At 51.9% G+C, this 24,232-nt stretch overlaps 2 protein-coding genes across 14 annotated transcripts; one reads left to right on the top strand and one right to left on the bottom strand.

Annotated features, from left to right (window-relative positions):
* Positions 1 to 3,714: 3,714 nt before the first annotated feature.
* CD37 (CD37 molecule) lies at positions 3,715 to 19,724 on the top strand. 8 transcript variants are annotated; one of them, XR_013997495.1, is made up of 10 exons: positions 4,191 to 4,424; positions 4,530 to 4,602; positions 5,429 to 5,553; positions 5,663 to 5,737; positions 6,288 to 6,392; positions 7,066 to 7,317; positions 7,644 to 7,727; positions 16,425 to 16,515; positions 17,179 to 17,257; positions 19,671 to 19,724. XR_013997495.1 is itself a non-coding variant. In XM_081117501.1 (9 exons), the coding sequence occupies exons 1-9, from the start codon at positions 4,069 to 4,071 to the stop codon at positions 8,776 to 8,778; spliced, it is 930 nt and encodes a 309-aa protein (XP_080973627.1). In that variant the 5' UTR covers positions 3,715 to 4,068; the 3' UTR covers positions 8,779 to 9,080. The 8 variants fall into 8 exon arrangements, 6 of the variants coding, with proteins under 6 accessions (XP_080973627.1, XP_080973625.1, XP_080973624.1 ...); XR_013997496.1 differs by lacking the exon at positions 19,671 to 19,724 and adding an exon at positions 17,953 to 18,008; XM_081117501.1 differs by lacking the exons at positions 16,425 to 16,515; positions 17,179 to 17,257; positions 19,671 to 19,724 and adding exons at positions 3,715 to 4,131; positions 8,701 to 9,080 and having other exon boundaries at positions 4,350 to 4,424.
* On the bottom strand, positions 8,838 to 24,231 carry TEAD2 (TEA domain transcription factor 2). Of its 6 annotated transcripts, none has more exons than XM_081117490.1 (12): positions 24,154 to 24,231; positions 22,291 to 22,528; positions 21,858 to 21,922; positions 21,344 to 21,406; positions 19,703 to 19,810; positions 19,545 to 19,603; positions 16,938 to 17,002; positions 15,742 to 15,890; positions 13,206 to 13,379; positions 11,201 to 11,362; positions 10,380 to 10,532; positions 8,838 to 9,873 (listed from the first exon to the last, which is right to left on the bottom strand). In XM_081117490.1, the coding sequence occupies exons 2-12, from the start codon at positions 22,520 to 22,522 to the stop codon at positions 9,760 to 9,762; spliced, it is 1,344 nt and encodes a 447-aa protein (XP_080973616.1). In that variant the 5' UTR covers positions 22,523 to 22,528; positions 24,154 to 24,231; the 3' UTR covers positions 8,838 to 9,759. The 6 variants fall into 6 exon arrangements, with proteins under 6 accessions (XP_080973616.1, XP_080973617.1, XP_080973618.1 ...); XM_081117491.1 differs by having other exon boundaries at positions 24,114 to 24,187; XM_081117492.1 differs by lacking the exon at positions 24,154 to 24,231 and adding an exon at positions 24,073 to 24,150.
* Between the last annotated feature and the right edge of the window lies 1 nt (position 24,232).

Raw genomic sequence — 24,232 nt, 5'->3', positions numbered from 1 at the left:
TGTATAAAAAGAATTATATACCATAATCAGGTGGGATTTATCCCAAGTATGCAAGATTGGTTCAACATTCAAAAATTAATTAATGTAATCCATCACATCAACAAGCTAAAAAATAAAAATCACATAATTGTATCAGCAGATGCAGTGAAAGGTTTTGAAAATTCCAACACCTATTCATGATTAAAACTACATAAATAAACTAGGAATAGAGAGGAATTTCCTCAACTTAATAAAGAATACTTAGAGCCCTGGCCGGTATTGCTCAGTGGTTAGAGCGTTGTCCCACACACCAAAGGGTCACAGGTTTGATTCCTGAGCAAGGACACATAGCTGGGTTGCAGGTTCAATCCCTGGCCTTAGTCGGGGCATGTGTGAGGGGCAACCAATCGATCTCTCTCTCTCTCTCTCTCATTTTATCTCCCTCCCTTTCCTAACCCTCTCCCCCTTCCAATCTCTCTCTAAAAAAAAGATATATATACACACATATATATATGGATAGATAGATAGATAGATAGATAGATAGATAGATAGATAGATAGATAGATATATCGCCCTGCCGGGCGTGGCTCAGCAGTTGAGCATCAACCTAGGATCCAGGAGATCAAGGTTCAATTCCAGGTCAGGGCACATGCCCGGGGTTGTGGGCTCGATCCCCGGTGGGGGGCAGCCGATCAATAACTCTCTCATCATTGATGTTTCTCTCTCTCTCTCCCTCTCTCCCCCTCTCCCTTCCTCTCTGAAATCAATAAAGATGTATTTTTTAGAAATTAATTTTAAAAAATTATTTTAAATTAATGGGGAAAAAATATCCTCAGGTGAGGATTAACAACAACAAAAAAGGATATTTACAAAAAACCTACAGCTAACACCATGCTTACTGAAACTAGAAGCTTTCCCAATAAGAGCAGGAACAAGGCAAGGATGTCCCCTCTCACTGACTCCTTTTCCATGTCATACTATAAGTCCTAGTTAATGCAGTAGGGCAAGAGAAGGAAATAAAAGGCATACACATTGGGAAAGAAGAAATGCAACTGTCTTTGTTCACAGATGACATGACTGTCTATGTAGATATCCAAAAGAATTGACAAAAATGCCCTGGAACTAATAAGCTATTATAGCATAGCTGCAGGATACAAGGTTAATATACAAAAGTCAATCACTTTCCTACAACAATGAACAAGTGGAATTTGAAACTAAAAACATAATTCCATTTACATTAGCACCCCCCAAAATGAAATACTCAGGTATAAACCTAACAAAATATGTTCGAAATCTATAGGTAGAAAATTGATGAATGAAATCAAAGAACTAAATAGAAAGATGTTCCATGTTCATGAGTTCTTCCTAGCTGGATCTATAGATTCAATGCAATCCCCGACTGTGTTCCACTAAAAAAAAAAAAAAAGAAACTTGTGCTCATGAAAAATATATCCCCCTTTCTTGAACACATTCAAGACGTGTGTTCCTTAAAACAAGTTCCGGGCTTTTGTTTTTGGGTGTGTGTGTGTGTTGGTGAATTGGTAATATGACCCTTCAGGGACAGAACTGAGTTTTGGCAAACTTGGATTCTGCAAACTGGCCACTTGGGACACTTATCAGGCCTGTTGGTCTCCTGGTAGACCCTTCTTCGAAGCTGGAAAGGTCCTGGTGATGGTCCAAGTGTGAGACCCAACATCGTCCCCAACAAGCCTGTAATGGGATTGCAACTGGTGTCTGCTGTCCAGAAACTTGAACCAACGCATTTCACCAGCGAGTTGCCCCAGCCAAGGCCCGTGTGCAGGCCGGGCCTGGGAACCGGATCACAGTCAATGAGCAAAGGGGCTAAGGCCAGCTTCTTGGATTCGAGGGGAGAAAAAAGGAGGGACCTCTGAGGCCTCTTTGACCCCTCAGTTCCATAGAAGCTCTGGCGGCCAGCAGGCCCGGGTCCCATGGCCTGTACCCTGTTACCTCTCGGGAGTGGCACCGGGCCACACACACCCCAGGTCTATACACGATTCGGGGCGCCCTAGCGCCGTCATCCTCACCCCAGCCTCGAGGCCTGGCTGCTTCGGTCTGGTCAGTTAGGCGAAAACAAGGGTGAAGAAGCCTCAACTGAGAAGTCTAGCGACCATCTCAGGCCGCTTTAGGCCTCGTGAGACCGCCAGCTCGAGGCCTCAGTTCCTCTGCGCATGCGCCACGCTCTCCTCCTGGCACACGTGACCTAGCAGCTGATTCTGCCCCTCTGTCCTTTTCAACACCCTCCCTCCCTGCACGCACGCACGCACGCACGCACGCACGCACAGGTCCTACGTCCACGCTTGCGCTGATGCTTCTCTTGCTTCCCTCTTTGGACCGTGGGCCCGACCCACCTGCCACAGACACACAGAGTGGAGTGTTTATTACTCAGCCACAAAAAAGAAGGAAATCCTACCATTTGCGACAACATGGATGAAACTGGAGGGCATTGTGCCAAGTGAAATTAGCCAGACAGAAAAAGACAAGCCCTGGCCAGTGTGGCTCAGGGATTAGAGCGTCAGCGGACACCGACGAGTGGTAGGTTCAATTCCCAGTCAAGGGCACGTGCATGGGTTGCGGGCATGGCAGACAACCCGTAGACGTGTCTCTTCCTCATCAATGTTTCTGTTTCTCTCGCTCTCCCTCCCTTCCTCTCACTCTCTGAAAAGCAATGGAAAAAAATATCCTCAGGTGAGGATTAACAAAAAGAAAAAAGAAAAAGACAAAATGTCATTTACATGTGAAATCTAAAAAAAAAAAATTTTTTTTCTTTTTTAGAGTAACTGAGTAGAATGGTGGTTGCCAGCGACTGGAAATGGGGAGATGTAGATCAAAGGGTATAAACTTTGTCATAAGAAAAATAAGTTCCCAGGATCTAATTTACAGCATGGTGCCTATAGTTAATAATACAGTATATTGTATACTGGAAAGTTGCCAAAAGTAGTTCTTCAGTGTTCTAACCACACACACAAACTATGAGATGATGAATGTGTTATCTTAAGGTTGGTAAATCATTCCACAATGTGTGTTTATCAAATCATCACGTTGTACACTTTAAATACATACAATTAGATTTGGCAGTTAATTCCTCAATAAAGTTGGGGAGGGGAAGCCCAGAGTCAAAAATCGGAATACTATTACTATGAATTGATTTTTGATGACAATAAGAAAATAAATTGCATTTTGAGCCTTAAAAAAAAGATAGCAGATGAGATTTCTTAGAAGAGAGAAAGGGTGATGTATGCCTAAGAGGAGCTGGTTTTCCAGGGCTTGGATGGATGTCAGGATGGTAGGAACATCTGTGAGGATTTGGGACTTGACAAGAATGGGGAGCCTGTGGGGTTCCAGGGGAGACTTCAGAGGCTGCTAGGCAGGCAGCTCAGGCGTAGAGACCATCAGGTACTGCAAACCTGGATCTAACTGCCAAGGTCCCAGGCTTCATCCTGACTCCTCTAGGCCCTCCTCCTCTAAGGGCCTCACTGCAGAGGCAGGAAGTACTGCCTGAGGCTCAGCTTCCGCTATGGGTGTTTGGCACTGCTCAGCCACCCCTCACTCCCAGGGACCTTCCCACTTGGGGCCTGCAGCACTTTCACTTCCCCCAGGTGCCCAGCCCATGCCCCAGCACAGGGGAGCACCTGGCCTACACTTGTTGCCGAAAACAGGATGCAGACTCTGAGAGAGGGGCAATGACAGAAGTGTGTGTGTGTGTGTGGGGGGGGTGATCAACAGAGGAAGGAGGACAGGCATGCAGAGAAGGGGCCAGAAACCCAGAGAGGGAGAGGATAGAGACTCCGAGGTTCGGGGAGAGAGAAACCCAGAGAGAAGTGGACAGAGACGCAGAGAGGAGATAAAGACTCGGAGAGAAGGGAACAGAGACCCAGAGAGGGGAGGACAAGGAACCCAGGGCTGAGAGGCAAGCACAGAGATGGATGCAGAGATGGCAGAGCTTAGCAGGCAGTGAGGTCAGAGTATCTGTGAGGTCGGCTGCTGTCCAGGGGCAGCCTGGGGTCCTAGTGTCCAGAGGAAGTGGGTACAAGTAGATTTGGAGTCCCTGTGGGTCCCTCAACCTGAGCCATGGAAACCTGGGAGGAACTGCCCAGCGTGTCCTTGGTGTCCACAAATTCCAAGGCCCCTCAGGTACTGGTGTGTATCCCAGTGGAGTGGATGAAGGCGACAGGGACAGAGACAAAGTAAAACCACCTTGTGTGTAGAGGGAGTGGGTGAAGCTCCACCCCTGGCACTTCCTCTTTCTCTGTTCTTCCTTTCTGTCTCTTAGCCTCTCCCTTTCTCGTTCAACGCTTCTTTCTCCCTGTCTCCCCACTGCCAACTCCTCTTCTGGTCACTCACCCCTCCAGGTGAAGATGTCTGCCCAGGACAGCTGCCTCAGCCTCATCAAGTACCTCCTCTTCGTTTTCAACCTCTTCTTTTTTGTAAGTTGTCTCATGGCTACCTAGCCCGGGCCCCAGTCCTTGCCGCAGCTGCCCCACCTCATATCCCTACTTGCCCACCACAGTATTCTCTTCTCCTCTCCGCAGGTCCTAGGCAGCCTGATTTTCTGCTTCGGTATCTGGATACTCGTGGACAAGACCAGCTTTGTGTCATTTGTGGGTAAGGGGCCAGGGCAGTGGGGGAGGGCCTTCCTGGGGAGGCATGGGCCCAGCCTCCCAGCAAGTATCCTCCTCCTAGCAAGTATCCTCCAGGAGTCTCTCTTGTCCCAAGGAGCCCCACAGTGCCCCACTCCCTAGGAAGGTCCCAGGCTCTGCTGCAAAGTTCCACTGCCGCACCTCTCCAAGCCTCAGTGTCTTCCTCTGACAAATGATTTGTGCATACCACTAATAACAATAATAGTTGTTTCTCAGGCACTTCCTATGTGTCAGATCTTGTGCAAATGCCTATCAGATCCTCCCATAAACCTTTCCTGGGGTTCAGAGAGGGGAAGTCACATACTGGATGTCACACAAGAAGGAAGTAGAAGTGTAGATATGACAATAATAATAGTAGGAAATAATAATGGGGTAATAGTCAAACTCCTAATGGCTCATATTTAATAAGTGTTTGCCCTGTATTGAGGACTGGGTTGAAGACATGCCTCCAAGCCGTCCCTCAAAACCACCCCCAGGAAATAGATATCATTATCTCCTAGACTCAGGGAGGTTAAATTGAGTGGTGCAGTGTCACAGAAAGGTGATGGGGCTGAAACTACTGGGAATGAGATGCTGAAGGAAAGAAGAGGGACAGAGTGAGAGAGGAGAGAATCCCGGAGAAGAGGGACAGAGACTCAGGGTGGGGCTGGATCAGAGACCCAGAGAAAGGGGTGCCCAGGAGCCCAGAAAGAGGCCCCCCAGGATACTTCTCCCTACTGCATGGTTGGGGAATGGGGCTGCCTGAAGCTGTGCACATAAGACCTAATGTCATTGCCTCCCACCTCCCCCAGGCTTGTCCTTCATGCCCCTGCAGATCTGGTCCAAGGCCCTGGCCATCTCAGGAATCCTCACCATGGGCCTTGCCCTCCTGGGCTGTGTGGGGGCCCTGAAGGAGCTCCGCTGCCTCCTGGGCCTGGTGAGTACTCTGCCCCCTCTCCATCCCTAGGACCACTCCCTTCTCCCCTCAAATAGAACCCCTGCATCCTGTGAGGGACTCAGCCTGACTTCTCCACTCTGGCCCCCAGTATTTTGGGATCCTGCTGCTCCTGTTTGTCACGCAAATCACCCTGGGGATCCTCATCTCCACTCAGCGGATCCGGGTGAGCTTGCCTACTCTTCTGCAGCTAGTGGGTGGACTTGGCAGGGGTGGGGTGGGAGGGTGGAAAAAGACAGAAATAAAGGCAGACAGGGACTGACATAGACAAAGAGAAATAACAGAAAGGCAGAAGAGAGAAACAGGGCCACGAAGGCAGAACAGATACAGAGACTAACAGACACAGAGAGGTAAAGACAGGGAGAGACAGAAAAATGGACATGGACGGAGGAAGACAGAAATTAGTGAGACATAGAGATCCAAAGGGAAACAAACAGAAAAGAGAGAAAACATGCGGAGAAATAGAGGCTCAAGGAAGAGATAGAAGCCTGATGAGAGATTGTGGGAACTAGCGAGAGAAACAGAAAGACGGTAGAAACAGGCAGAGAAATTTTGAGGAACAGAGACATAGGTAGCCATTCAGTGCGGAACGGATGCCCGCATAAAGATGCTCAGGGACCCCCTTGGGGCTGAGACTTCTGTGAGTGGCTGGAGTTGGTCGGCACAGATGGGGTGGGGAGGCAGGTGGGGTTCTAGCCTCACTCTCGGCCTCCCAGCTGGAGCGGAAGGTGAAGGACATCGTGCAGGAGACGATCCAAAACTACCGCGCCAACCCAGAGAAGTCCGCTGCGGAGGAGAGTTGGGACTACGTGCAGTTCCAGGTGTGTGAGGCCCCCACTCGCCCCGATGAGTAGCCCTCCCTCTAGCTTCTGGACTCTAATGTGGCTCTGCCCTCTACGTGGAGAAGACTCTGCCCTGAAGTAGCCCGTACCACAGCTCCCGGACCCTAACGTTACCCTAACTACCTACCCTACCTCCTGCCACGCCTGACGGGGCCCCGCCCTCAGATGATAACATAACTGGCCCCATTATGGTCGTTCCCCAGCTCCCAAGCCGACACTGGAAAGGCTCCGCCCTCTGCCTCTAAAAGACCCGCCCTCAGCCCCAAAGCCCTAGCTCGACCCCACCCCCAGCCCCTAGTGACTCTGGGTACTTCGGGACTCGACCCACGTGAGACTCCATTTCCTGGTCACTTACGGGGCCCCGCCCTCCCATCCACCTGCCCCCTAACTTGAGGCTGAATTTCCACTGCCTACCCAATCTTCGGTCCACAACGTGACTCTGCAGCTTCCCCAGCCCCAGGTCGCCCCGTGATTCTTCTCTCCCAACCCCATGTTTCCCTAGTGACCCCAGCCCAGCCCATCGTCCTCCACCCTGCACCCACTATTCGACCCTCTACTTCCAACATGACCTCAAACCATCACCCAGTCCCGATTCCCCATATCATCGTGCATCCCTCTAGTCCCGGTCCCTCTGACCCTGTCCCTCTCCCAGCTGCGCTGCTGCGGCTGGAACTCTCCTCAGGACTGGTTCCGTGTCTCCAGCTTGAGCAGCAACAAGTCGGTGTACAGAGTGCCCTGTTCCTGCTATAACTCAACCGCGACCAACAACTCAACCGCGACCAACGACTCCTCGATCTTCGATATGAACTCCCTCTCCCAGTTCAGCCGGGTCGGACCACCGGCGCGGCCCCAACACGGTTTAGACCTTTGCGCCGTCCCTGCGAACAGCAACACCTACCGTGAGGTGAGAGGAGAGCGGCCTGCGGAGGGGGTAGGGCTGCGGCGAGGACCGTGGTCCCGGGAGGCAGGGCCGCAGCATAGGGGCGGGGCCTACAAGTAGGCTGGGGCTGCGGGAAAGAACGCGCAGCTAGAGGGGCGGAGCCCTGGAAGGGGCGGGTTCCTTGGAAAGGCGGGGCCTAAAATGGGAGGACCTAGAATGCTTATACCTAGGGAGGCACCTGTAGGCTTATTCAGCGCGCAGTGACTAGAGAACCCTGGTAACTAGGGAAGCGGGGCGTGAGGGCGAATCCCAGAAAAAGGCCTACATTTAACTTTTCCCTGCACTCCCAGGGTTGCGCGCGGAGCCTCCAAAAGTGGCTACATAACAACCTCATCTCTATAGTGGGCATTTGTCTGGGCGTCGGTCTACTCGAGGTAATCTGGTCCCACCCTCACTCGCGATTGGCTGTAAATCCTTAGACAGCCCCGCCCCAAATTAGCCGTCCTCCCTCTCTGGAAAAGGGGCTTGAATGTGAGGTCGGCCACTCCAGGCTTTTCTGCCGCTCTACCTGGGAGGAGACCTAGCCTCTTTGAGCTCCGATTGGTTGCACGCGGGGAGGTTGTGCGCCCTTCCTCGCGAGGTTCCCATTGGCCTCCTCGGCAAACCAGCCTCTTGCTATTGGCCGCAATATCCCTCCCCTTTCCCGGCAGGTGAGTGTGGTGGGGCTGAGCCTGCTATTGCCACAAAGAGCTCTCCGCCGGGAACCCCAGCCGCAGGTGCCGGGCGCTGACGGTTCGTGCCCTGGGCCCGGCCAGAGCGCTGATGGCGGCAGCGGGCGAGGTGGCGTGCTGATCAGCAGCGGGCGTAGCGGCAGTCTGTGGGGTGGCTGGGGCATGGCGGATGCTTGCCCCAGCTGGGGGGACAAGCCCCCGCAGGGCAAGCTGCCCAAGGCTCTGGGGCCCTGGCCGCTTTGGGATCAAGAGGAGGAACAGCCTGAGACCGGGAGCGCGGGTGCAGAGGTGGAGCCCAAGGTGGAATTAGAGGTGGAGGCAGAGAGGAAGACAGAATAAATGACCCTGGGCTTGCTCCGCATCTCACTACTTTCTAGACTCAAGACCTATGTTAGACGCAGCTGGGTTCCTTCTGCCCCACCCTTTTGGGGACCTGCTGCCCTTTTACCCTTAACTCCACCCTTCTCCACTTTTATCTTCCCCCAAACTCCCGTCTTGTACCCCATTTTCACAACCAGGCCCAGTTCTCCCACTAGCCCCACCCCACCCAGTTCTTGATGCCTCATTTTCTTTTCTGGCCCCATCCCCTGACTTTCCTCTCTTAGGACCCCGCCACCCCACCTCCCTCTCACTGCCACCCCCTCGACCTCTCTGATAGCATCTCCTTTCTCTATAGCTCAGCTTCATGATGCTGTCCATATTCCTGTGCAGAAACCTGGACCACGTCTACAACAGGCTCGCCCGGTACCGATAGGCCCCACCCTCCCCAAAGCCCCACCCCAGCCCCTTCAAATGCCAGGGCACTTCCTTACCACCTGTAAATATTTGTTTAATCCCCAGTTCTCCCCAGCCATTGAGCCCTCTGCCTCCTCATTCCCCCCAGGGACCCAAGTGTCTGCCTGCCCCACTGCTGTCACCTCTCTCGTGGGACTTGGGGCTTCCCGCCACTAACTTCCTGTCCCCAAAGATACCTCCTTTCGTTGACTCATCTGTCACCCTACCACTTCCCACAGATTATTTTTCACCCAAACCCCAAATAAATCCCCTGTGTTTTGGTAAAATAGCTTTATCCTCTGTCAAAACACAAACCAACACAATTTTGGGGCGGGGGGGGGTGGAGGGGTGGGGGTGGCAAACAATACAGTCTAGCCCGTGGCTCATGTAGAAGAGGGGATAACATTAAAAAGCCTCACCCCACTGCTTGCTCAGCTGAGAAAAAAGTCACGACCCTAACACCCACTTATAAATATCTCTTGTTATATTAAAAAAAATATTCCCAGGGCCCACCTGGCCCTGCACAGAAAGGGTTAACCTTCAATATTTGATATCAGGATCACAGGGTGGAGGTGGTAAGGAGAGGCAGATTGGGAAAAGGGGAGGTTGAAAAACAAAGAGAAGGGCAAGCCAATATGTAACTAGGGCCCTCCCAAACACCCAGAACAGAGTGGGGAGGGCCCCTGTTAGAGACAGAGACCATGCTATACCCTCAGGGCTACTCCGGTCCCCAGCCCCCGATGCTCTGGAGTGATCTGTCCTTTCACAGACCCCTGTGAGGTCCCAATATCAGAATCCATCCATCTTTTCCTCTCAGTCACAGCCCATTCAACTCACCACCCAGCTTTCAAGGTCCCCTCTTAACAGGGAGCAGCCCCCTCTCCAAATAAGCCTGAGGAAAGCTGGAGGTCCTTCCTGGGAGGAGGGTATTCTGGGGGTGAGCCACTTTTTGGGTCCCCCTTCAGTCCCTGACCAGGCGATAAATGTGGTGCTGGGCCCCCCTCTCACTGGTGGAGACTTCAAAGACGTAAGCAGTGCAGAGCAGCAGCTCCTGGGTGTCTCGATTTGTCACCACCTGCCAAGGAGGCCAGGAGAAGAGGTTTATGCTTGGAAGGGAGAGAAGGGACCACTGTGCCCTCCCTCAGTTATCATGGGGTACCCAGGAAAGGGGTTCCCACCATGTCACACTTCCCAGGGAGAGGGGATGCCCAACATGCCAGGTTCCTTGTTTGAATGGCCTCACATCAGGCAGTGTATCATGTGTTACTGGGTCAAGGGATCCCACCATATCATGTTTCCTGGACTAAGGTTAGGATCCTGTAAAGGGGGTCCCCTTAGCTAAGAACCCACTGTGAGTCCTTCCAGGTCAGTATCCCCAATGAAGGGGAATCCCCTCATGAGAATGCTATGGAGTCTCCACCACATCAGTTCCCTGGGAAAGGGGTCACCTAAGCCAAGGGTCCACTGCAGGGCCCCCACTGTGCCAGTCCCCCAGGTGAAAGGGTCCCTGGGGCTGAGGGTTTGTGATGGGCACTCCCCTCCCATCTGGACTTCTGCTGCAGCGCAGCCCCAGTGCGTCACCTGGAGGATGGTGAAGTTCTCCAGGACACTGTTCATCATGTAGCGCTCAGGCAGCTGCCGCAGCTTGTGCAAGAAATTCACCAGGTACTCACACATGGGTGAGCGCAGCAGGCGGTACACGAACCTCCCGTCCTCTAGCTGGGCGCGCTCCGTCTGAACCAGGGGGCAGGGAGTGGGGAGGACAGTGACTGAGACACACAGGGGTCACCCCAGGAACCCAGCCTCACTCTGTGCCTCTCAACTGCCACACTCACTCTTGACTACCATCCTCCCTCTTCCACTGCCCCATCCGCAGTCACCAGAGACGGGAGCCTGAACCCTTGGGTGTCCAACTCAGGATCACTGAGCCTGAAAACTAGAGACACTCCCCATAGCCCCTCAAAGCTGGGCTCTGAACCCTCAATGACCTCCGAGCTCCTCTGACCTCCGATACCCTCAAATCCTCCAAAGGCCCTTTAATCAGATCTCCAAACTCTGTGACCTCTGAACTTTAGACCCCACAAGTCCTCAGCAGCCCAACTGTGACCCCTGAACTCTTCCAGATTCACAAGAACCTTTTGAATCTTAGTCACTAAATCTCTGTCCCACATGTTACCTTTGAACCCTCAAAGTGACCCCTATATGTGACTATGACTTTAGAACTCCATATTAGCTCTAAGCTTACACATTAAACCCCCAAAGAGGCTAGGACACCCGCACCCTGCCATGAAGACTCCCCCAATGCCTGAGCTGTCCTGGCTCCTGGTCCATTTACTCTGCACCCCCAAATCAGCAGGTGCCTGGACGCTCAATGGCCCAGAGCTCCACACCTCTGGCCTCACCTCCACTTTCTCCACCACCTGCTTGCCAAAGGAGCAGACCTTGGAGGAACAGGTGAGGGTCATGTGCTCCAGGCTCTCGTACTGGCTGCTCACGCCATAGAAGCCACCACTGCTGCCGCCGGCCCCCACCTCCTCACCACTCGGGCCCCAGTTCAGGTCCGCCTGGGGGATGGGGAGACATAGGTAATTTGGAGGGGATGTCCCTTATAAGTGGTGGGGACTCTTCTAACATGGGAGTTCTGCCCTATGGCCTAATTTCTCCCATTTGCCCCTGTAGTTGCCCACCTCTCTTCCTCAGCGTTCAAAGTCCCCCTCCCCCCCAAGGGTGGGTTTCTGGAGAAGACCCAGCCTTCCATCAGTGCTACAGAAGTAGGAGTCCCCAAATGATTCTGAACCTCTCTCCCTAGTAAGCCCTCCACCAAAGGAGACCTGGAATTCCACTTTTTGCTCCTGAGTTCAGCCCCTTGCCCTAGCCTGTGTGGCTCAGTTGGTTGGGCGTTGTCCTGTGCACCAAAAGGTTGCCAGTTTGGTTCCCGGTGAGGGCACATAACCAGGTTTTGGGTTCGATCCCAAGTTGGGGTGTGTACAGGAGGCAACTGATTGATGTTACTCTTTCCCCCTCTCCCTTCCTCTAAATATTTTTTTTAAAAAGTTCAGCCCCTTCCAAGGGCTTAGTTACTAAGGAGGCAGTTACTCCCTAGCAACCAGAGGTTCTACCTCAGAGTCCTTCCCAACGCTGGTTGCTAAGGCAAGGGGCTATTGCCTAGCAACGGGGCCTGACGGGGCTTAGGGGACCCTGACTCCTCTTCAGAACACTCTTCCGGGCCCTTTCAGCCGATTCTCAGAGGTCAGACCCCTCCATTAACCCAGAGTCCAAATGAGCAGACAATCCATTATGCCAGGTGGGGTCTAATGAAGCCTAAGACCTCATATCACCTTTGGCCTGAGCCCCTTGGTCACCTTCCTGGGAGGCACACCTCTTCGTCTTTCTAATTACTAACTTGACTAGGTCACTCTCCAGGGTGATTAGATCTCTCCTCAGAGGCCTGACTCCATCCATCACCCTGGCAACAGGGCCTTGTGAAGCCAGACAAAAATTGAAGGCATCTCCAGCCACTCCCCTGTGTCCCTTCAGATGCTGGGCTCCTAAAGGTCGCTCTCCAGACCTGGGACCTGGTGCGGCCTGTCTTAAGTCCTGACAATGCCTAAGACCTCAGCAGCACATCCCAGAGCCATCCTGGGCCTTGACTTCACACATTAGAACCCTTTATAAGAGCAGTAGCTATGGGTCCAGCAAGGCCAGCAAACTTCAGGCCCTTAAGCAGGCTTCCTTCTCAGAGACTAGATCCCTCCACTGCCCTGGTTACCACAAGGGTTAACACCCCTTAAACATTCACATTTATTGAACCCCTATAGCATCAGCCATTGTACTGGACACCAAACCAAATAAGCCTAAGAAAGACACAAATGGACCCTTATTCACAGTTATATATGTAGCACCTGGCATAGGGCCTTGTATCTAGTAAGTGCTCAATAAGTGATTGTTCAATAAAGACAGGACTTTACAAAGCCACTCCCCAGCTCCTTCAATGGCAACCCTCAAGGCCGGACATTCTCTAACAACGGGGTCTGGTGGAATGTAGCATCCCCTCTTTAGAGGCCAAATACTCCAGGACATTCCTTAGCAACAAGGCTTGGTGTGGTCAGGTGGGATGTAGGGAAGTCTGAAACAACACAACCCAATCCCAAGGGCCATATCAGTCACAGGACTGGGTGTGGCAAAATCTAGTGGGATCTGGGGAGGTCCAAGTCCTATCCCTAGGCCTGCACTGGTCCCATGCATCCCTTCCTGGGGGCAAAACTCCTTGGAGCTCCTTGTTGCAAAGGGGGCTGATACTCTGAACTAAAAGAATGGTAAGGCCCAGGCTGACCTGGTAGAGCCAGAGGCCTTAGCTGGGAGGCCATGTGATTTATGAGCACTTTTGTTTTTGGTTGCAGAACTCACCCAGAACTTGACCAGGAAGAAAGCGTGGGGGGGGCCACGATCATACAGCTCCCGCAGACCACCCTTTTTCTCAGGGAATTTGTCATAGATCTGTCGGACATCCACACTCTCGAGGGGGGGTGCTCCAGGACTGGGGCAGTGCTGGCTGATGTGTACAAACAGGTGCCTCTGGTACTGGGGAGGAACATTCATAAGTGAGGAGCGGGAGATGGGCTGGATCTCCAGCCCTCACTGCCCAAGCCAATGTCACACCCCTGTCACCACCCCCAGAGCTCCTCCTGCTAGCTGTCCCACCCTGTCCACCCAGACACTGGGCCCAACTCCCAGGCACTGTCCCCACTCTCCTCTGTCCCTTCATTCCCACAGTACCTCAGTCCCTAAGCCCTGTCCCTACTGCCCAACTCTCTGCCCTGTCCCCTGCTCTCCATCCTTACAGCCCTGTCCTCTCCCATTTTCACCCCAGCCTCCTGCCTGGCCTCCCAGCCCCCAATCTCTCCTCCCCAGTTCATCACTCATATAGCTCCAGAGCTGACTCTCAACCTTCCCTGCTTATAATCTTCCCATGGCTCCCCAGTGCCCCCAGGACAAAGACCCAACCCCTCAACCTGGCCATTTTTGAATAGCTATTCATAAATGTTCCATCAATGGATGGATAAATGGATGGATGGGTGAGAATCCACATAGCCCACACCAAGACTTCCTCTCTGTTCCCGTTCTTATCACTTGTCCATATCCTGAAATCTTCCCCATCTTTTCTTCTGATACAAATCCTCCTCCATCTTTCCAGATCATCCAAATATGCCTCTTTCTGGTAGCCTCCACTGATCACAAACAGATGGGATCTCTCTACCATCACCAGGAGAAAATCTGGGTCCCTCAGCATGGCAATGCCAGCTCCTCTAGAACCAGCATCTATCCACAGCCTCACCAGTTTCCCACCATATTTGATTATTTGTTTCCATCTCTGTATATGAAACATCCTGTTCTGCACATGGCAAACTCCTATGTAACCCTCAAAGCCCAACTCAAATGTTGTCATCTCAGGGAAGCCTTCACTGACTCTCCAGGCAGAATTACTTCTCTGTACACCCATAAAAACTTTAGTTTCCCCCATTGGGGAAACTATCAAGAATCTACAGTGTAGAGGCACTGTTCTGGGTCCCAGGGCTACAAGGTAAAGTCCCTGACCTCATGGAGCTCACAGTCTACTGGCAGAGAGAGAAAAAAATTTAAATCATCTTCAGATAATATAAATTTCAGAGAGTAATGTATGCTATGAAAAAATCCTAATAAAGCATAATAAGGCAGTGGAGAGTGATGGCAGCTAGCATTTTCCATAAGGCGGTTTGGGAAGATAATCAGGGGCCTGAATGAATAGAGGGATAGAGTAGGGTATCTGGGGAAAGCATATTCCAGGCAGCAGGAACAGCAGGTGCAAAGGCCCTGAAGAAGGAGTAGGCCTGGCATGTCTGAGAAAGGGCATGGAGGCCAGTGCGGCCAGAGTTGAACAAACAAGGGTGAGAGTGCAGGAGATAAGGGCAGAGCGAGAATGGGGTGAGATCATGCAGAACTTTGTGGGCAACTAAACGGACTTTAGCTTTTGTTCCTAGTAAGATGGGAGGGTTTTAACCTGATCTGACTCGGATTCTATCAAGACCACTATATACAGTAATTGCTGTTTATGTGGCTGTGGCAGAGACTATGTTTTCAAACCCTCGTTTCTTTTCACAGCTAAACTGCATTTCCCAGACTCCTCTGCAGTTACATTTGATCACATGACTAAGTTCTGGCCAATGGGACATGAGCAGACCTGATAGTTGCCACTTCCAAGCCAGACCCATAAAACCTCCTCACTCTCTCCCTTCCACCATCTGCCAGCCAGATGCAGAGAATTCAGCAGCCCTAGAAAATGTCAGACCCACAAAATGGAAGAGGCCTGGATTCCCCAAATCACTGTGTGAAAGGCTCCTGTTGAACACACACACGGAAATGTTACATGAGTGAGAAACTTTTATGATGTTCAGTCCCTGGGTGCTAGGGTTGTTTCTTCTAACAGTTAGCCCACCCTGACTAATATGGCATCTGTCTCCTTCCCAGCCCAGCAAAAGCTCAAGCCTAGAAACGAGTTTTCCTTTCCCAAGTTCCTAGTATCCACCACAAAGCCTGGTGTGCAGTAGGCACTCAGAAGTGTTTGATGAATGAATAAATGATGTCCTAGAGAGTTTCTCTGATCTTCCCAACCCATGGCCTCATGAACTTCCAATTCCTTTATGCTAAGAGTTGTCAAAGTGTAGTCTCGCGACCAGCAGCATCAACATCACCTGGGAGCTTTTTAGAAATGCAAATTCTCAGGCCCCAGACCAAGCCTACTGAATCAAATATTCTGAGGGCAGAGCTCAGCAATCTGAGTTTTAATAAGCCCTCGATGTTATTCTGATACTTGCTAAAGTTTGAGAACCACTACTTTATGCTTCCCCTTTCTCTAATCCTCTACATTCCAAAACACCCACAGTGACTATCCCAAAATTGCACTCACAGAGTCTACTGCATCCGGGGGTTCCACAAAGGCCGAGAATTCCACCAGCTGTAACCGGGCAGTGCCGAGGGCCCGAGCCTGCCAGGCTGGGGGTGACGGAGCAGGTGGGGGCAGGGCAGGGGGTGAGAGGGCTTGGGGGGGCTCGTACCCTAGAAAGAGAAAAACAAACAATAAAAATTGCTAACATTTATGGACTATATAAAGCACTGTTCTCTCTTGCCTGCCTCCACTTAGAAGCTGAAAAAGCTAAATACTCACTTTCCCAGCCTCCCTTGCAGCTAGAGGTGGCCATGTGACACAGTTCTGGCCAATGAGACGTTAGGGGAAATCTGCTCGGGGGCTTCTGGGAAGGAGTTTCTTCCTGAATGAAAAAGACAGAACTTTGGGAGGAGAAAGCTTTTGGTTCTGGTCAAGTCCTGCTTGGGACATGATGCCTGGAGTCACAACAGCCATCTTAGGGACAGTAAGACAGAGTCCAAGGGATGCTATAGAGATGCTAGTCCTGATATTGCTGAGCTGCTAAGTCAGCACATTAGTAGCCCACCTTCAAACTTTTTGTTATGTGGAATCATTAAAGCCTTTTAATTTATGGCACTATTAATTTGGGTATTGTTACTTGCAGCCAAGAGGATTCCTAACTGATGAATCTGTGGAACCTAAGTGTAATTTTTCTTCAATGTGAGTTTGTAGGACCACATCAGCATGGATTTCTGGAAGCCATCTTTGCTATCAGATGGGCAGAAGAATGAAGTCACCAGAGGAAGGCAGAACCAAGTAAGTCCTAATGCTACCATTTGAGCCCCTGGATCCAGTCATACCTGAAGCCATAATACTTGAAATATCAGTTACCTGAACCAATACATTCTGGAGGGGTTTTCTGTTTGTTGTTGCTGTTTTTGTCATCTAGCTTGACTTGGGTTTCTGTTACTTGCAGCTGAAAGAATCCTGACTAATACACCTCCCAGTGTCCTTTAGGCTAGCAAGTGGCAGAACACAAACCCAGTGTGTCTGGCTATAGGTGCCATGCTCTTAACCACTATAAATTCTGTCACTCATCCTTCCCTACCCCCACACACACTGCCTCCAAGCTGGACCTCAGTAGGAATGTGACCCTGATTAATGAAAGGTTGAAGGAAAGGCACTTAGGGTTGATGAAAGGGACAGGAGATGAAGGAGGGTGGAGAGCAGACTCTTACCTGGGAGGTCAGTAGATGGGGGAGTCAGTGACAAGGAGAACGGTGTCTGCGAGAATGGCTTCACACTGAGGGAGAAAGGAAGCTGAGGGTGAGCAGGTGGAAAGATGCTAATCATACCAGCTACTGTTTACTGAAGGAACAGGACAAGCTGGACCGTGTGCTGGCACATTATGTGCACATTTTAACTGAAGCCTCCCAGCCTATGAGGTAGGTGTGATAACTGCTCTTCTCACTTGCACAGGAGAAACCTGAGGCACACGGGGGTCACCTGACCCATGCAGTCACTCAGCTGGGCACAGTGGAGCCTGGACTTGAACCAGGTAAGTCCCAACCACAAAGCCTGGAGTCTCAATGATAGTTTGGTACAGCTCACAAAATGGCAGAAAGAGAACAGAAATGGGGTCTCAAGAGGTGGGGAGAATAGGAAATTTTGAGAAAAAGGAGGCTGAAGGGTTAGGAGGGTAGGGAGAAAATGACCAGCAGCCCAGAAATGGGATACTAGGCCAAACTTTGGGGTTAGGAGGCAGCACAACAGAATCCAAAGCAGTATGTCCATAGAACTTTCTGTGATGAAAATGTCTATACCTGTGCCATCCAACACCGTAGCTACTGACCACGTGTGTCTACTCACCACACACTACTGAGCAGCAATACGGCTCAGGTACCTGAGAAACTGAATTTTTAATTACATTTCATTTGAATTAACTTAAATTTCAATAACCACATGTGGCTAGTGACTGTACTATCTGATAGCATAGCACTAGAGGCCAAAGACCTATGGGTATCCCAGGAGATGGTGGTAAGGAGACTGAGAGGTCAGAGGTCAAGGAGACATGATGAGGTCAGAGGTCAATGAGAGGTCAAGGATCCAAAGATCAAGATCAGAAAGACACAAACTCCAGGGACTTTCAGACTTTGACTCCCAAGGGCCCTGACTTTCCATCCAAATTCTGAAATCTAAACTCCAAACCACATGACCAGTACCCTACCCACTGATTTCATTTCTTGTCATCAGGCCACTGCCCAAATGTCACCTCCTCAGAAGCCTTCCTGACTCCTGTTTAAGTAAAGCAAATACACCCTGCTTTATTTCCCACATTTATCCCTTTCTTATTAATGCTTATTTAGTTGTTTATATGTTTATTGTTTGTCTCTTCCCCTCTCCAAATATATAAGCTCCATGAAGACAGGAATTCTAACTTGTTCAATGCTGTGTCCCCAATCCAAGCAGAGTAACAGGCACTTAATAGCTGCTCAGTAAACATATGACTGACTGACCAATGGCTCAATACTGGCTTTCTCTCAGTTCCTGAAATTTGCCAAACTTTCCTACCTTGGGGCCTTGGCACATGCTGCTTTCTCTGCCTAAAATGTTCCCACTCCTAGTCTTCATCTAGTGAAGTCCTAGTCAGCCTCCAACATTACCTCCTCAGAGAAACCCCCCAGAACTCTCTCCCTCACCCCAGAACCTGTTGCAGGTATTCACACCACATCACGCACACTCTTCAATTTTGTGTTTATGCACATGATTTAATTAACATGAGTTTCCTCAATTTGACTATCAGTTCCATAAAAATTAGAACCCCAGAAACCAGTGTGGCACCTGCTGAACCACCCACCCTTCCAGATCAGCCTCCTCCCTTTAGCTCTGGGGACTTGTTCAGATCCTTCGTGTGTCCCCATCCAGCAACACGCCCCAGCAAACTTTCTCTCCCAGCCTGAATCCCACAGCCTGTCACTTTACTCTTTCTCTGGCAGCACCTTCAACACCCCTGCCTCACCGTCCTGAGGTCACATTGCCCTACCAACACCCAGCCTAGACCCAATGACTCCTTTCTGGGCTGAAAAGTGTAATTCCCAGGTGCCTCTGGGGCCTATTTCTATTTTTCTGGGCTAGAAACATATCCTCACCCTCAGGGCTCTCTCGGAGCTATAAAGAACACTCGCATTTACCTCTGAGGCCCATTGTCTGCCTTCTAATTCTGAGAGAACACCTGTTCATGCCCAAGAACCACCTCTATGGGATAAGAACGAGCTTTCCCATGAGCTTCTGGGGCTCCCTCATCCCTGGTGGGGGCCTCTGGACCAACAATTGCCTTTCCCGTGAGACTCTGGAGCTCCATTCAACCCTCCTGGTTACTTCTGGACCTACAACTGCCTTTCCCATGAGTCTCTGGGGCCCAGCCAATCTGACTAGGCATCCTTCATACCTCTCACATTCATCAAGTCCCATGCTGAGCTCATTTTTTCCCCAAACCCGCTCCTTCCCCAGGCTGCACATCTCTGGATAGTCCCCCCAAGCCCAGTCACCAAGCCAGACCCCAGGCACTCTCTCTGCCTCCTCCCTCCTTCCCAGCCCACCAAGCCCCAACACCATCTCTCCTCCTCCTGACTCTCTCCCCTGTCCCCTCCTCACTATCCCATCTCAGACCTAGTCGTCTTCTTCAGACCATCACCCCACCCTCCTGCCTGGGATTCAAATCCAGATACCCTGGCTCCAGAATCTATGTTCACAGGGTGGTGGGAACTGGGAGATGGGGTAAGAAAGAGCTGTGGGAGAGAGTGGAGGTGGGGGATGGGTGCTGAGGCGGGACAGAAAATACTCACTCTGGAACATTCCAGGGGGTCCCAGAGCCCCCTGACCAAAACTGGAAAAGCTCAGAGGCCTGGAGATGAGACAAAGGGGGGTCAGACCGTTAGTCCACTGTTGAAACCACACACCCCACCCTCCAGCCCTGAACCTCACAGTCCCCAACCCAGGCCACCTGAGGACCAGCGGGACCCAGTTTGGCCTGCAGAGAAGGTGCTGAGATGAGCTGGGCCGAGGACATGGTGGCCATGGTCTGGAAAGCCTTATCCTTGGAAACCTGGTCCTGGAGGAAGAGTTGAAGGTCCATGTTAATGGGGAGTTACAGTGGACACAGCAAGGGTGGGGACAATGACAGGGCAGGGTAAGCATCGGGAGATGCACAGATGGGGGGTCCAGGCAAAGGGTTGAGGGAGGGTCCAAATCTCTCTCACTACTGCCCCCTGCCCCTCCTGCCTTCCTCAGGAATGTCTGGAGTAAGGGAGTGGGTGGGAGGATGGGCAGAGGGACTTACCACATTCAGGGCCTGCCCATGGGAGTGGGGAAGGGTGCCAAAGAAGGAAAGAAAACATGATTTAGGAAGTGAGGCCTGGACACCCTACCTTCCTTCCCTACAGCCTGCCACCCTGAGCTGAGCAATGAGCGGAAAGTGAAATGAAGGATGAATATGGAACAGAGGGGGCCAGGCCTAGAGCGGGGAAGAGGTTCCCAATGCCTAGAATGAAAGACAGTAATGAGTGTTTCTAGGTCAATTAAGAACTGGAAGTGAAGGTTTCCTGATATGCAGGCAACAGGAAATGAGAATTTCAAACCCAAAGGGAATAGGCAGTGAACATTTCCTAGCTGAGATAGGACAGAGGGGAACAGTGAACTCCACAAAAGACTAAGAGAGCTCTGGTCAGTGTGGTTCAGTTGGTTGAGTATTGTCCCGTGCACCAAAAGGTCGCCAGTTCGATTCCTGGTCAGAGCACATGACCAGGTTGTGGGTTCAACCCCCGATTGGGATGTGTTCGGGAGGCAATTGACCAATGTTTCTCTCATTGATGTTTCTCTCTCTCTCCCCCTCTCCCTTCCTCTCTCTCTAAAATCAATAAAAACATATTTTTAAAAAAGAAAGACCGGAAGGAAAGATGTTTAGACCTAGAGAGAAAGGAAGGGGAGGCTTCTGGGTACAAAAAAGGAACAGGAGTGATGGTCCCCAAATCCAAAGAAAGAGGCAGAAAAGACTCCATACTCAGAGGGATCTGCGGCCAAGAGAGAACAGGGAATCCAGATGAAGGAAAGAAAAGGGATCCGAAAAACTCCAAAAGGAAATGAAGACATCTGGGCACAGAAAGAACAGGCAGGCCACACGGGGACAGGGAAATGGGAAGATGAACCAGAGGAGACCAAGAGGAGACCCACACAGCACAAGAGGGAAAAGGCGGGGAGGACGCCAGGAAGAGCAAAAGGAGGGCAGGAGGGGTGAGGAGAGGGAGGAGGAAGACAGCAGGAGCCAGAGGAGAGGCCCAACACCCCAGTCTTCTTACCTGTCCCGAGTTAGATCTCTATACCCCTCTCTCTATGGATCTTTCCCTAACCAGGGTCTCGATCCACCCCCATTTCTGGGCCACTAACCCCTCACACTAGATCTGTGCTTTCCCCATTCTGTCCACCTTTCTGTGTGAATCTGTTCCCATTTCTTGGTCTCTTGTCCACCCACACACACACATACCAGCCTCTGTCCCTCCTTCTCTGGATCTCTGTTACTCTCTCTGCATTTATGTCCCCTCTCTCTGGGTCCCTGTCCCCCTCTCAGGATGTCTGTTTTGGTCCCTACCTTGAGCTTGGACTGGATTTCCCTCGATTTCCTTCGGGCCAAGACCTGGATGTGACTAGAGACCTGGAGGGAGTGACAAAGAAATAGATTCAGGCCAGAGTCACTTGCCCCTTGTGTCCCCTACCCCTTTCCTCCCCCCAGGTACCCCACAGAACTGCAAGAACATGGGAAGATGACACACATAATATGCCAGCTATCTCAAGAGTATGCAAACAGATGTGAGCATAAAGGCCACACTTTTCTCACTAACACTTCTGATCTTCCCCCAGTAAATCCAGGTCTCCTTTCCCTCCCCCATCCTCTCTTTGGCTCTTTTGGTCTCTCTAGCTCTGGTTCTAACACAACTGCTAAGAGACCTATACCAAACAGGCACAGAGTATACTCATGGAGGTGCCAAGAAGACAGACAAAAGCACACGAACCACATCCCCCTTGAACCTGAACCTGCCCATACTGGTAAAGCCCTGAGAAGACAAGCCCCTCCCGGACAGAAGCCCACAAGTCAGTCCTGACACCTGTTTACGAGTCCGGGTCTTCCCCGTTCTCAGCTTGATGTAGCGGGCAATCAGTTCATTCCGACCTGAAGAGTCAAAGATGGAACAGAGTTAGGCCTTCAGCAGAACTTCTCAACAGAGGGGACACCAGGGAAGGAGAGAGAAGCAGTAGTTCCCAGAGGTCCACAGCAAGCTGAGCTCTACATGGAAGAAAGAGTTATGACTGGGTTCAAATCCCAGCTCGACCACATGTTAGCTTTGTGGCCTTAGGCAAATCACGCAGCCCTTCTGGGCCTCAGTTTCCTCATCTGTGCAAATGGGATGCTAGCTCCTATTGAGTCATCATGAGGATATGAAGTGCTTTTATGCAAACAGTGTTTAAAGCTTCATAAATATCACTTATTATCTTTTATTAATCAATGGGGGCCAGGGCAAAGGAGAGGGGCAGACTCACCGTACATCTTGCCTTCATCAGACAGGATGATTTTCCGCCGGCCACAAGGTGGGTAGATGGCCAGGGCCTCCTGGAAGCTCTGCTCGATGTCTGGACTCCAGACACCCTCTGCATCTGGGCCACCATCTCCTCCAGCCCCCTCACTGCCACCGGTGCCCTCCTCACTTCCTTCCTCACTTCCTGTCCAGGCACTGCCATCGTCCAGGGGGGCCCCAGCCCGGGGTTCCCCCATCTGGGCCTGGAAGAACACAGAGCTCAGCAAGTTTCCTCCGACCCACCCAGGAGGACCTCAGAGCTTGGAGGGCTGGGAGTCCAGACTCCTGTGTCTGAGGCAGGGGGCAGAGGGTTCGAGGCTGAGACTTCTAGGTCCTGGAGAAGGGGCTGGATTTCTGGGGAGCTTAGGGTGAAGAGTGTTCTCCTCTGGATTTCCAGTGGAGCCTGGGTTGTGATGAAGTCTTGAAGACCCCATAGTAATGTGCAGGGCCCATGAGGGCCAGTCATTTGGGTATGGATTACTAGTTTAAAGAAGACAGGAGTCAGGGCCTAGTTGTAAGGAAGGGGTGTGTGAGTGAGATCTTAGTCCCACCCCAAGAACAGGTGGTAGGATGTGAGCAGCAGCTGCTGTTGGAAAAAAAGGGGCACAGGCCCTAGTAAGGCTGAAGGGATCCAGAGAGCGGGGGACAGAGACTCAGAGAGACGGAAAAGGACAGAGTCCCAGAGAGAAGGGAACAGAGACCCAATGTGGGGGCACAGAGACCCAGAGGGAGGGGGCCAGAGACACAGAGGGTGGTGGACAGAGGCTCAGAGGGAGTGGGGGACGGAGAGCCAGAAGGAAGAGGGACAGAGATTCAGGGCAGAAACTCAAATGGAGACCAGGACAGACCCACAGAACCACAGACTGGGGGGGAGAGGGGGACAGGGGCTCCCTGCCATCAGGAGAGCCAGAACAAAGGGCCCAGGCATCCCCTCCCCCAGTTTCCCACAACCCCCATCAGGGGAGGGGCTGGCCAGCGAGGACACCTCCCCTCAAGCCCCCGGCCCCGCCCCTCCCCTCCCAGCCCCTGCACTGTGGGCTCGGATCCAACTCTACTAGTTCCCAGTGACTTTCCGGAGGCCGAGAACGGGGGAAAACTTTTTCCAATACAGTCAGATCCCGCCTCCCTGGCGGCTCCACGTCTTCCACAGCTTTCCCAGGACCCCAGAGTCCAGGCTCCCATCCCCCTCCTCCCTAGGACCCTGGAGTCCTGGCCGAGGCAGACAAAGACCCCGGGCCGAGTCCAATGGCGCTGCGGCGTTCAGGACCCCCATAGGCCAAAATCCCAGCCCAGCTCTCCCCCATGTGGCCAGACAAAGGGACGGAGGAGCCGGCTAAGAAAGGTCCCCCTCATTTCCCGCCCCAGGCCCCAAACTTCCCAAGAGAGGAGCCTGAAGATCCAGAAAGCTCTGTAGCCCGCCCTCTGCCACCCTCGAGGCCCCTTTCTCCATGGGGAGGACCAGGCGCCCACAAATGACAAACACAAATCAGTTCGGTCAGAAGCACACAACAGGGTCCTTTCTCGCTTCAAACCGACACCGCCGCAGACACTCGCACCCCACACATACCCGGCAGAGTTCCCTGCCCTCGCCCACTCCCGGGCGCACACTCCCGAACTTAGACGCATCGGCAGACACCCCAACTCCGGCGAAACTTCCAGCCCCGCATTCAGACTCGGTCAGAAGCGCAAACTCGAGCCCCCCCAATAAAATAAAGGCGTCATGCAATTCAGACGGTCCCCCACACACCTCAACTCCTAACGCGTAACTTTCCACCCCAACTCACACACCCCAAAGCAGGATCCCCGACTCCCGCCGCCGCCTTCCTACCTCCCGGCCTGGGGCTGGGGAGCCGAGGGCGGGCGGGGCGCTGCGAAGGAGAAAGTTGCCCGGGAGCTTTGTTTGGGAA

This window comes from Miniopterus schreibersii, assembly GCF_964146895.1.
Source record: "Miniopterus schreibersii genome assembly, chromosome: 18".
In the NCBI taxonomy this organism is placed as follows: domain Eukaryota; kingdom Metazoa; phylum Chordata; class Mammalia; order Chiroptera; family Miniopteridae; genus Miniopterus; species Miniopterus schreibersii.
This window is presented reverse-complemented; position numbering and strand designations above follow the sequence as displayed.